The 13,355-nt window shown below is 47.1% G+C and overlaps 1 protein-coding gene across 6 annotated transcripts in view; it reads right to left on the bottom strand.

Moving 5' to 3' along the window:
• Positions 1-5,190, bottom strand: part of GFRA1 (GDNF family receptor alpha 1) — a 219,338-nt gene extending 214,148 nt beyond the window's left edge. The window contains exons 1-4 of one of the 6 annotated variants that reach the window (XM_007964180.3): positions 4,755-5,190; positions 3,590-3,876; positions 2,422-2,715; positions 1,097-1,180 (exon numbers count right to left, since the gene is read on the bottom strand). In XM_007964180.3, coding sequence (XP_007962371.1) covers positions 1,097-1,180; positions 2,422-2,715; positions 3,590-3,629 — 418 coding nt within the window. In that variant the 5' untranslated portion in view covers positions 3,630-3,876; positions 4,755-5,190. Of the gene's footprint in view, positions 1-1,096; positions 1,181-2,421; positions 2,716-3,589; positions 3,877-4,160; positions 4,283-4,463; positions 4,699-4,754 lie in introns of those variants that run through there. The other 5 variants (XM_007964182.3, XM_007964179.3, XM_007964183.3 and 2 more) reach the window with 5 other exon arrangements.
• Positions 5,191-13,355: the final 8,165 nt, after the last annotated feature.

Consider the following 13,355-nt stretch of genomic DNA (forward strand, 5'->3'; position numbering starts at 1 on the left):
GACTGGCTCACTGCCCAAACCACAATAGCTAGAACATAGTAGGGGCTCAATGGATGTTTGGTGAATGGATGAATGCATGTATACTACACCTAAGTAAAATATCAGTATTTATACACTCCCTTGATCCTGTGGCTTTTCTGCAAAAAAAAAAAAAAAAAAAAAAAAAAAAAAACACAAAAAACATTTAGAACACCAGGACACTCTCACCAGTTACAAACCATAATCTCATAGAATCAAATTCAACATTAACCATCACGTTTAACCACTGAGAGACATATAGTTTGTGGTGGCTATATATACTTGAGAAAATGTCTAAACTGGAAATAAATAAAGACAACATTAGTCTGGAATCTGTATGTCATAAAGATAAATTACTGCCTTGCTTATTTATGAGCTGTCTGAATGCAGATGTTATGAAAAACTTAATTCTAAAACAAAGTTCATTTCCAAACCACACATAGAACTGCAAAGGGAGACAAAACAAACCATGGGAAGCGAGACCACATTTAAAAGGGCCGTTGGGGCAGGAGTACATTCTCTCATAAATGCACACACTTGCTCAGGAAAAAATAGAAGCAAAAGAATTCTTAACAAATGGCAGAGCTTAATCTTTTAAATCAAAGGCAGACAAGAGAATTCATCCCAAATTTTTCAACAATCTAAGATTATCTTCAGGCCTCTTGTAAAGTAAGTGGCATCATCTGAACAGATCCCATTTCCAGGGAGGCACTATGTAAGGTATGCAGCAAAAGAGAATACGATTGCCACCTACAGACAGAAGTGGCACTCCCTTTGCAAGAGATGGCCAATCATATTTTAATGTGGGGAAAAAAAAAAAAAAAAAAACTCAACCAAGTCACCTCCCTGGAACCTCTTCCAAACCACCACACCACATTACTTCATTTAGAATTACTTTCAAGTCATACAATCATCTCTAGGCATTCTGCCTCTTCATTATCATCATCCTATTTCTAATTTCCCAGAAACACTGTGCCATTCAACTATCTACTTACACGCTCTTTGAGAGCCAAAGAGAATGCAAGCCAACCAATTCAAGCACACAAAAGCATCGGCGCAGAACTATAAATCTGCTTACCTGATATGAATGGGGCCACCCGGAATATATCTGACAATCTGCTGTTAACTGGTTCATATGGGGAATCCTCCAGCAGATCATTTCCTAAAAACAACAGAAAGACTGGGCTCAGATATGAAAATCATATATTTCAAGCAGGTTTTTGCTGCTGCATCTGAATTCTAATTATGTTATGATTGTGTAACAAAAAGATGCTGAAACTTTGAAAGATTTCAAATGCATCTCTTTCTCTATGGTTATTTCTTTTCATTCCCTCTGCTTTTGTTGTCCTTGTTCTCCCCAGAGTGCCATGAAAACATTGGAGAACAACCCAGCCCGATCTTGCCAGAAAACTCTCCCACTCTTTGCAAAGGAATAGAAATCAGAGAGGAAAGCTGGAGCCGATGACGTCACGAGCCCTGCTTGCCTCCAGGAGCCAATGGAAGAAAGGTGACCCAGGAAAGACCCACATTTCTGCTTGCTCCCAAAACTTGGCATACAGTTGGAAGGCAGGTACCATGGCTATTAAAGAGCCCACCTTTGAAACAGGTTTTCATTAATAGACTCTGGAGGAAGTGGCTGCTGACAGGTCAAATCTGTATAATACAAATCTCCAGTGTGAGTCTCAGTCGAGAATGAACACACAAGGTGTTTGTGTTAGGTTTACAAACATGAGCCCCCTCTGGCTTACGAGGACCAAAACATTCCCATTGGACTGGATGGCTGTGACAAGTGGTTCTTTCTCTCCCTGAGCTACTTCTGTGATAACCGAGGTTGAACCACACCAGCTGGTTCAAGACTCAGCTAATGTAAGATGACAAACGGTTTTTCACACATCTGCCTTTGATCACGTTTGGTGGGGAGGGTGAAGATAGAATGGATTTTCCTGGACCTTTTACAATACTTTATCTTAGGTCAGAGCAGACTAAAGGGAACAAGACAGGGGGAAAGTCCAGACCAGATGCAGGGCAAGCCTTCCTATTATTATTCTGAGGCCACCGAAAGCTCCAGGCTGGCTCTCCTTGGAAAGAAGTTGTGGGTTCCTTGGGGTCCTCGAGTGGGATCCTCCTCCCATGCTCTGACTAGGTTTCAGAGAGGTCAGTGGGGTCCCAGGGGTGCCCCCCGCCGCGCCCCCGACCTCCTCATGGGTTTTCCAACAACCAGGCTCAACAATGCTGGTCAGCCCAGCAAACACCAGCTGCCGTTGTCCCTGGGGGCCAATGAAAGGTCCTCATTCCGCAGCTGGGGAGAAGTGAGTGGAGGATGAGATCAGCTGGCCGGGGGACGGAGGGCCCGCCTGCCTTCGGGGAGGGACGCGGGGTGGTGTGGGGAGGTTCCGGGCGTACCCTGCAGGCTCTGGTACATGCTCCAGTAAATGCGCAGACAGTTCTTCTCCTTCTTCATACCCCGCTTGCAGCGGCAGTTGTAGAGCGACTTCTGCTTCAGGGCCTCCATGGCGCTGCGGCACTCATCCTTGGCCTCAAGGCCGGATGCCAGGCTGAAGTTGGTCTCCTTGCCCGCCACACACTGCCTCAGCGTGCGGTACTTGGTGCTGCAGCTCTGCTCCTTCAGGCACTGATCACTGGCTTTCACGCAGTCCAGGCGGTCTCCGCCGCTCACTTTGGCCGACAGGAGCAAGTCTGCAGGGTAGAGGGGAGGGAGCCTGAGTGCGGCGGGCGGGGACCCGGGACGCCCCTGATCCGGGCGAGCGCGCGCGCCCAGGTCAGGGATGCTTGACCAGCCTTCGGGGGCGCCCTGCTCAGGGATCGAGCGGGTCCACCTCTCGACCATCCGGGAGTCCATTTTCCCGCCCCCTGGAACTCCAGCTCCTCTCCCTTCCGGGCCCGTAGGGAAGGGTGGCGCAGGCTCAGCCCGGTGGCTTTAAGGGTTTGCTCCAGAGCCTGCGCTGCCCACCGTGCACGTCGGCCCTCCGCCCCGCGGCATCCTGGCCTGAGCGACGACCCGGGCTCCTGGGCCACCCCCGGCTCCAGCCACCCGCTCCGCCCGACTAAAACTCAGGGTCTTTCCGAGGAGAAGCGCGGCGGCGAACTGGGCACCGGGCGCGCGCTGGGCGCGGGGCAGGCCAGCCGTGGTCAGCGGTCGGCCGGGCGGAGAGCGCTCAGAAGCTACTCGGGAAAAACTTTTCTCTTCCAAGTTTGGTCTCCCGGCCCCAGTGCTCCCCAACTCCACCTGCCCGCCGCGGCTCCGCGAGCTGCCAGAGACTCCCTGGGGTTGCAGGGCCCTGGGCTGGAGGGCTCCTTAGTCCCCCGCCAAGCTAGGTCATTAAAAACCACAGGAAATCAAAACCAAGCCCGAAAAGCTTCGGGCAGCGCCGCACCGCCACAGCCTCCCTAACCCGGGGATTCGCGATCCCCTTCCCCAAAACAAAACTTCTTCCTCCCACATCCACCGCACCCGCGCCCCAATTTTGGTGCGGGGGGCGGAGTGGGCTGCTGCAAACGACCCTAGGAAAGACTCAGCGGGTAAGAAAGCCCGCGGCGGGCCTCGACTTACCCAAGAGTGGCAGCGCGAAGTACAGGGTCGCCAGGAACATGGTGCCGGCGCGGGGCTGGTCCCCGCCCCCCCAAAAAAAATCCTGAGCCGCCGCTGGGTCTTGCCGAGGGAGCTCAGCATGTAGCGATCCCCGGACAGCTGTGCTGCTCTGGCCGCCCAAAGTTCAGCTCCATCCAGTGAAAGAGGAAACTCCTGGTCTGGCAGCCGCCACCGCCGCCGGCGACTCAGCTCCGGGCTGGCGAGGGCGGGAGGCGGTTCCGCTTTTAGGGGTTCAGGTCTGACCCAACCTGGAAGGGAGGGCGCACTTTGAGATGAGAGCGGAGAGCGCAGGAGACTCCCCCCACAGCCCCTCTCCCCTCCCCCGTTCCCGCCTTTGGAGACTTTCCAACGCCGGGGTGAAGACCCACCCCCACCCGGGTCGGGGTGCATGTGCGTGTATTCCAGGGGCCGCTGACACAGGAATGGGGTTGAGGGCTGGAGAGGTCTGAAGAGGGTTCCTAAAGTCCAAGGGGGTGTCTGTTGGGTTCAACCCGAGAGGCTGAACACAAGCAAATAAATAAATAAACGGTACTTTCCGAGCGCCGTGAGCGGAGCCGGCCGCTGCCTGGAATACAAGCCCTCGGTGTCGGCGGCGGCAGCTCCCCAGCCAGCCCTGGCGCCGAAAGAGCCCCTTCTCCCGGGAAGTTGGCCTCCCCCTCCTCCGTCAGCCACCGAGCTCCCTCAGCCGCCGGCCCTCCCCACTCAGATCGCCAATCCCTAGCCCCTGTCGCCCCCCTCCCTCTCCCCGGGACTCGTCTCCCTCCAGAGGCCGCCAAGCCATGGGGAACCGATGTCCCGACTGGGGCTGAAACCCAGTTCTTGCGCCCCTACCCACCGCGTGTCCTCGGCTCCCTCCTGAGTGTCCGCACCTCTCACACCCTCGCCCGGTGCCCGGACTCGGGCGCTTCCTCACCCCCGCCTAGGGCGAGCGCGCCGGCCCGCAGTCCCCGCGCTCCCCGGCAGGTGCAGCCCGGCGCCACGAGCGCCCCCCGGGCCCCAAAGTTGGGAGACGCCTGCAAAACGGAAAGAGGTGGCCGGGGGAGGAAGGAAGAAGGAGTGGGGAAGAGGGACAGGAAGCGGCAATGGGTTCCCAAACAGAACGAAAAAAGCTCCAAATGCCACCAACCTGGACTCAACCGACCGCGTCCAGCTGCGGCGAGGAGCCAGTTTATTTACTTATTTATTCTTTCGGGGGGAATGGTGTCCCTGCCCCCTCCTTCCCTTTCCGGGCTCACTTTATTTGCCCTAGGAAAAAAAAAAAAGAAAAAAAAAAAAAATAGATGCGGCAATCTTCTAGAGCTCCAAGGGCCGAGTTGGACCAGGACGATTTCCGAGCAGAGCCCTCAGCTCGGATGCTTATTAGGGATGTTAGTGGTTATTGGAAGTGGCGCGGGGAATGGCGTGTTCCGAGGCCAGATTTCTTCTGGCCAGCGGACCCTCGGCCTGCTCCTGCTCCCGCTGCCCCGCAGCTCCAGCCCCCTCCTAAGCTCGCCCTCCAGGCAGCCGCAGCTGCACACGCTCGCTTGCAGTGAGACCCGCGGCCGGACCGCACGCGCGCACAGGACACGCAGCGTTCTGCAGCCGGCCGCGGGTGCTGCCAGACACTTTCTCTCTCTCTCTCTCTCTCTCTCTCTCTCTCTCTCTCTCTCTCTTTCTCTCTCTCTCTCTCTTTCTGCCTCTCTTTCTCTCTCTCTCTCTGACACACACACACACACACACACACACACACACACACACACACATATACGGGCACAAGGGCTCTTTCTTCTTAGGGCAATCGAGCCAGACCCTTCTTTGGAACACAAAGTTTTCCCCCCACGTCACTAGTGGCTGTGATTCAAGACTTGGTGCGTAGAAGACACACTCAGACCCAGGACGCCGGAGCGGCGATCCTGGGATGCGCCCACCCGTTCGTCCACGCCAGCGCGTGCACACTCACACTCACACGCACACATGCACACGCAGTCTCTACCTATCTCCTCGAGCTCCGACAAGGAGACAAAAGCGGAGCCCCCAACTCACTGCATTTAAACCCGGCCAGACCTGGCTTTAGGAAATTTATAAGCTGACCTCCATCTTGGCTGTTTCGAGAATAAATTTTTTTAAAAAAAAAAGAAAGAAAGAAAAGAAAGCCTAAAAAAGCCTAACAGGTACACAGCCCTCGTTCCCAGTCGTGCTGCTCACTCCCCGCCCCCCACCCCTGACACACGCTCCCCTTCCCGCACGCCGGGGGGCGCCCGGGGCACCGAAGTCTACACTGGGGCCGGAGACTGGTCTAGGAGCCAGCCCGCAGTGCTCGGGATCTTTGCTGATGTCCAAGTTCATCTCTCGGGGAGACCGAGTTTGAATCAAATATGTGTGCGCCCAGCTGTCAAATCAGCAAACCGATCACGCCAGACAATGGGCCGCCGCGGAGGACAGAAAAGAATGGCTCATTTTGATCGAGGGGGGTTAATTGAAAAGGGCACGGGCTTTGGTTGAAGTTTGAGGCCCGGGTGTCAGGGCGGGGAGAAGAGGAGGAAGGAGGAGGGTTGGGCCGCTCTCCATTCAACCACACATCAACCAGGCGCGCCCCTAGGCTGCAGCGGCTGCTTGCAGGCAGGCTGCACATTGTGTGGAGTCGCCAAAGAAGGTCTGCGTCTCGGGGCGCGCCCCAAACCCGGGGGACATCCTACGGGTCCGCACTCCTCTTGTGCTGTACGCGTGTTCCTCCGGGGTAGGTATGAGGAGAAGGACGCCCTCATCAGACACCCCTCCTCCAATACACACACACCCATAGCCACACCATTCAGGGATCCTCTAGTTCAGTGTATCAGTTTACACTTGGTTGTTGAGTAAACAAAGCAAACATATGTCACATTTTCGCGACAGATGGTTCAAACCAAGGGCTACTTAAGTTCTCTCTCTCTAACAGTCTAAGTTACAGGGTGGACTAAGCAGAAATGTAATTAAGTCATCTGATCAGTTTCTTCTCCTTAAAGTGTTTTCCCATATTTTCACGAACAAACCAGATAAATCCTGGGGATGTGGTTTCAGGGAAAGGAGGGCTGAATATGAACTAAAACTTTGTGTGAAGACTCCGTTTCTCCCTGGTCACCAGAAACAGAAAACCCTCTTTCATTGTTCCATTTCTTAAGTGGAGGAGAATGTCTTCTTTTGGAAAATCAGTCATTGGAATTTCAATTTTCAATAGAGGGACTAGTGCTTACCGGTGCTGACTACTTGGGATAGTTGGACTACAATGAGGTTTAAGACATCATCCACATCTTTTGTAAATGTTCTTGGTTTAGAAATGACTTTACCCTATATATTCCACAGAATTCTTTTGAATCAAATTTTACCAGGGTCAGGGAAGGGTGAACTAAAAGCTCTCCCAATGTAGAATATGGGACTTCTTTTTAAAATACAGATGATCTCCAACTTATGATGCTTCTACTTATATATTTAGACTTTACCATGGTGCAAAAGCCATATACATTCAGTAGAAACCATATTTTGATTATGGACCATATACAATCATTCTGTTTTTCACTTTCAGTTCAGTATTGAATAAGTTACATGAGATAGTCAACACTTTACTATAAATTAGCTTTGTGTTAGATAATTTTCCCCAACTGTAGGCTACTGTAAATGTTTTGAGCATGTTTAAGGTAGGCTAGGCTAGGCTGTGAGGCTTGGTAGTTTAAGGTATATTAAATGCATTTTTGACCTATGATATTTTCAACTTATGATGAGTTTATCAGGGCATAAGCCTCATTGGAAGTCAAGGAGCATCTGTATTTTTAGCTTCAATAACATATTTCTGAACCATTCACTCACACTAGTCCTTATTAAGTTTGTGCTACTGATGAAAATAGAGCTTTGTTTTTAAAAAGGTAACAATAACCCCCAGAGGCTGTAACTGTGTTTTCCAATACAATAGTCACTAGCCATGTGGCTATGTCAATGAAATTAATTAAAATTAAATAAAAGAAAAATGCAGTTCCTCAGTCACATTAACCATATTTCAAGTGCTCAATAGCTATATGTGGCTGGTGGCTACCGTACTGGACAACACAGATATAGAACATTCCCATCATTGCAGCAAGCTATAGTGGACAGCACTACCCTATAATGTTGGTGTGGAATTAGTTAATATGATATATATATATAAATATTTTAGAATAGTAGAATAGTGCATAGAGTGCTTACTTCATAAGCAGCAGCAGTAGTGGGGGTTGTAGTTGGAAGGATAATGATAACGATGATGATGATGATGATGATGATGTTGACAAAGATGATGATGCCTTGTTAGTCTCTTGTGGAAGTCAAAGAATCCATGAAGACACAGCCCACTTCTGGTATGTCAGGATGAGATCAGCAGGCAAAGAAGCTAAGGAGTAGGAGAACCGATATGTCAAAAGCTGATCTTCCAACGAAAGCTGTGAACAGAAAGGTGTGGCCTGTACTGTAGCCTAAGACTTCTTGTAGTAGCAGCTAATAAAAACAAAAATAAAAAAATCACTGCTTTATAACTACATCCATTAACTTTTTTTTTTTTTTTTTGAGACAGAGTCTCAAACTGTCACCTGGGCTGGATTACAGTGGCATGATCTCAGCTCACTGCAACCTCCGCTCACTGCAACCTCAGCTCACTGCAACCAGGATTCTCCTGTCTCAGCCCCTCCTAAATAGCTGGGATTACAGGCACCCACCACCATGCCCAGCTAATTTTTTTGTATTTTTAGTAGAGACGGAGTTTCACTATGTTGGCCAGGGTGGTCTCAAACTCCTGACCTCGTGATCCACCCACCTCAGCCTCCCAAAGTGCTGGGATTACAGGCGTGAGCCACCACACCCGGCCTACATCCACTGACTTCCAAAGGTGAGAGAAACACACAGCCAGAAAGCCCTTGGAATATGGAAGAGAGAAAAGCATTGTGACTTAATGTATTAATATCATCTCTGTTTCCTTGGAGCTTATCTGTTTCTGTGTGTATGGCACTGATCTCAGGATGAAAAGTGACATCAAAGTATCAAATATTATTAATAATTATAAAGGTTCATGTAATCCTCTGTGACATGTTTTCTCAGCAGAAAATTGGTTTTAATGCCACAAAATTGGGTTCAATCTACCCGTAAGCACGTGAAGTGAGCAATTTTCTGGCATTTCTTGATGTAAGTGTATTTTCCTAAGTTAACAGATGAGTCAGGATGAGAATGACAGTTTTATTCCATGCAGCATTTTGTCTCTTTCTCTCATTGCTTTCCTTGGCTCTTTATTTTGTAAAATTCTACTGCACAAAAAGCATTCAGATTTTTTTAACTCATTCTAGTCCATGAAAGTTCAACGTTTGACATCAGACAGCTTGACAGATTTACCGCTGTAGTTACAGAAAAAAAACCACTCACCAGTCCCTAAGCGTACCATGACGTTTTTGACTGCTATACCTTTGCCCATTCATTTCCATCTGCCTAATGCATGCTTCATCCTGATATTTCAAGGTTCAGCTCAGCTCAAACAGGACACTAGGATAATACAGGCCTCTTTGGTCAGAATTCATAGCTCCCTGTAGTATACTCCACGGCCTCATCGAAGTCTCTGCCATATCTATTGTAACATTGCATTGTAGTTAGTTGCTGCATCTGTCTCCACATCTGGAATGTGTGCTCCTTGAAGGCAGGAAACTCTCCTAGTCTTTTTTTTTTTTCATCCCCAGTATTTAGACTGATAACCAAGACACAGTCACCCCCAATAAATGTATATTGATTGCATGAATAATCAGTGATGCTGTTCCTCATTTTCCTCTGACACAATAATTTTACTGAAAGGTTTACATAAAATCCCTTTACTGGATGAACAATGCAAAATATAAGTACCTCATACAATTACTGGTATTGCTGTTCTAATAATAGTATCAAATATGTATTATTCCTTTGGGGATTTGACATTTGAATTTTTTTAAACAAAACCCATTATTGTAATAGAATGCTCTTTTTCTGGTTCACTTTAATAGCAACATATGACATATTTCATTTCTGGGAAATGATAGCTTGCCTTAGGTCATATTTTAAGGCATAAAGCCAGAAGCAGAGTAAGATTCCCACCTGAAGTTCTCTAATCATCTAGAAATGTGCCTCTTTCTGGCTGGGAGGCAGGGATTTAGAAGGGCTAGATTATGACTACCCTGGAGCATTCATTCACAAAGGTAAATTTTTAAAAGGCAAATTGGTCCCAAAGTGTTAAAAATTCTTTTAAAAACACACGAACTCTCTTGCAATCTTTTAGGAGAAATGAGAAAATAGGAACCGTCTACACGCAGAAAGATGGTTTAAGGGTCTATATGCTGACACAGATCTCACCTTCTAATGCTATGCTTTGACATTTGCCCTTTGGCAATACAAGGAGAACCAGTTGCTCTCAGATTTCAGAGCCCATTTCCAGGCTGACTATATTAAGAAGTGTCTTTTGAACATTATTTGCAAATGGAAGTTTCTTATTGGCAATCTGGGCACCTGACCCCCAGGAACCTATCTTAGGAAATCTTTCTTCCTCCTTAGTTTTCAAGTAATTTTTATTTCTTATACTAATAAGCCACTGCAATGATTTTAATGCCTTTGTGGAAGGATATTGCATTTCGTGAGAGTTGAAGTCATTTGTACTTTGGCCTTATGCCACAAAATGCATTCAAGGTGTGTAGCCCTGATGAAATAAAGTGCCTGTCATGTCTTATTGCCTGAATATATGGCAAAAGATACCCCATCTTCGGGGGACTTGGAAGGCTTTTCTTGTGATTGCCAAAGGTGTTGGATTAAAAGCCCTGTACATTTCAGTCTTCTTTATCCAGTAAGGATGGAGAACGCCTGCACGGAGAAAACATCTTTTCTCTCCACCACTCTCCTAATAAGCCCTAAACTCTGTTCCAATGGGATTGTTCCTTCATAAGGGCAAGAGGGAAGCTTAATCCCCAGCTTTGTCCAGTAATTAGCCTCTCTCTCTCTGGAGGCAGCAAACACAGATGCCAATCCGGATGAGCTTTGGGACGTGGAATGAAAACAAGACTGAAAACACTGACTCACTTCTTCAGAAGCCTTTTAGCAGCCTCGAAGACAGCAACAACCTCTGATTTCTATTGATGCACATTTGTTCTAAGTGGTAGGATGGGGCCTCTCCCATCGCTGATGAAGCAAGAGAAGAAGCAGAGATCACCAAAGACGTGGGGATAAGTGACCCGAGGCCCCTCTGCAACAATGAAGGCTCTGTAACGCAGCACTGTTCTTGTTATGCCACTTGCCCCAGCATCTTTCAAGAAATGCCATGGAAATGCACTGTTTACCAAAACCAAAACCTCTGGAAGCGCTATAGTAGGAGCGCGCTAACACAATTAACTCGCAGTTAATGATGATGCCCCCACCAGAACTAATTAAGCCAGTGGTGCTTGTAGCACAAAAGATTGGGGCCTGTTTTAAAGCATCAATTGTGACATCATTTAGAAGTCATTTCAAACTCCTCCAAACTCCAAAACTATTCCTCTGAAAACAAATGCGGTATGATGTTCTTAGAGTTGTTGGTTTTATTTTCTGCTGTCAAAAATCTGACAAAAGTCAGTTGAAACTGTCAAGGAAAAACATCACACAATATGAGGTTTTCCTCAAGTTTGAAGTCTTTGGAAGGAATGACAAATCTGTTATATAGATTGCTCTAGCACAAAAGCAAATTAGGAAAGTCTAGGAGATACACTATCACAATACATATATGAGGTTTCCCTTGACACAGTTCGTAAATTTGAAGCCATGACAAAGAATTAAAATTACATCCATTTGGTTTTGATCTGAATTATCTGTTAAGCTTAAAGTACAGAAGGATCAATGGGATGGATGTTTTTGTGCGTATTTTTTCTACACACAACTCATATTAAGAGACAAGCAGAATTTCTTCTACTCACACCCCTAGAGGATCTCTTTGTAAAGGCCCCTCTGGCCTTCATTTTTTTTTGTCTGAAGTATCAGTAAAGACGATACCTCTGCTGTGTAATATTTCATTGATTGTTTGATTTATGGACTGATTGCTTTGGTTGACTATTTTCTTGTATCTATCCAGTGTCTAATACTATGATGTGCACTGCAAGGAATTCAGGTAAACTATTTTGCCTATGCTCAAGTACTTCCTTCTCCATGGTGGAGACCCCTAGTTACTCTCTTGATTTCCTCTTTCATCCTTCTGTAGTAGCACCCTTCAAATTGCAGGCATCCCCCATTCGTTAGTCACAAACAGCATTTATTTTATAAACTATAAAGATATTAAATGTTGGCAGAGTGTGGTGGCCCATGCCTGCAATCCCAGCATTTTGGGAGGTCAAGGTGGGTGGATCACTTGAGGCCAGGAGTTTGAGACCAGCCTGGCTGACATGGTGAAACCCCATTTCTACTAAAAATACAAAAATTAATCGGGCATGGTGGCAGGCACCTGTAATCCCAGCTACTCAAGAGGCTGAGGCACGAGAATCACTTGAACCCAGGAAGTAGAGGTTGCAATGAGCCAGGATGGTACCACTGCACTCCAGCCCTCAACAAAGAGAGACTCTGTCTCAAATAAATAAATTAATTAATAATAAAAATATTAAATGCATCACTTAAAGTAGTGGTAAATATTGTTTCATAAAAGTTTTCTATGTGTTCATGGTGCCTGTATTGGGTCATTAGGTAAAATACATTTATTATTATGAATCGTGGTTTTAAAATTTTGAGAGCTACTGCATTTTATTAATGGTACTCTGATGTTTTATTTAAACATTTGCCACCCAGTATTAAGGCTACATTTCCCATCCTCCACTGCATCCAGTTATGGTCATGTGACCAGATCTGATGAATCAGATGTGGCAGAAAGGATGCGAAGAAGCTCTGAGGAGGTGCCCTCCCTCTACATGTTCCCACCATCCTGCATCTTTGTGCTGCGCTGGACCAGGCATGCAAGAACAACACACCAGGGATGGCGGAGCAACAAGATAGAAGAGGCCTGAGTCCCAGAATGACTGCCTGGAGTACAGCTGTCTGCCTGCCCAGGGCCTTGCATCACATACGATAATGTGAGAGACAAATAAACTTGTCATATTTAAGCCAGTATTATATTGGGTCTTCAATACATCCAGACAGTCTTTGTAGAGCTCATGCACCCAAATTCTAATGAAAGAGAAGTAAAGGAAAATAAATTCAAAAAACAATTATTTATTGAATATCTATCATGGACCAGCCCTCTGTTAGGCTGCTATGGGAAATACAGAAGAATATTGACTCTGAAGGAAAGTGTAATTTCACTGGGGAGATGAGCTGCATATCTGAAATAATCAAACCATGTTGTAAAGAAGTATAGGAATAATTGTCAACGTGAGTGGAAATAAAAATAATAGAACAGATAGGAAGAAAGGTAGAAAATGAAATGGAGTCATGCCATTGAGAGAAGGGGAAAAGAGAGAGTAACAGAGTAGGAGGAACATTCCTGAGAGCTAAACGAAATGGAAGGTCTCTGAAATAGAAGGGGTACATCGCTTTATCCCAGGTCTCCCCTTTCCAGCCCTAAACAGTACTCAACCAAGGTGATCAGCAGGAGTCCATGCTATGGCAAAGCTGCAATCTACAGGCATGCTCTTCACCTAGACACAGACTCATGCTCACTTGTCAAAAACCCTCTCAACACCAGATGGATCAAAGGCCCAAGCCTCCTTCATCACAATCTTATGCAGAAGAGGAT

This window comes from Chlorocebus sabaeus, chromosome 9 (genome assembly GCF_047675955.1).
Source record: "Chlorocebus sabaeus isolate Y175 chromosome 9, mChlSab1.0.hap1, whole genome shotgun sequence".
Classification (NCBI taxonomy): Eukaryota; Metazoa; Chordata; class Mammalia; order Primates; family Cercopithecidae; genus Chlorocebus; species Chlorocebus sabaeus.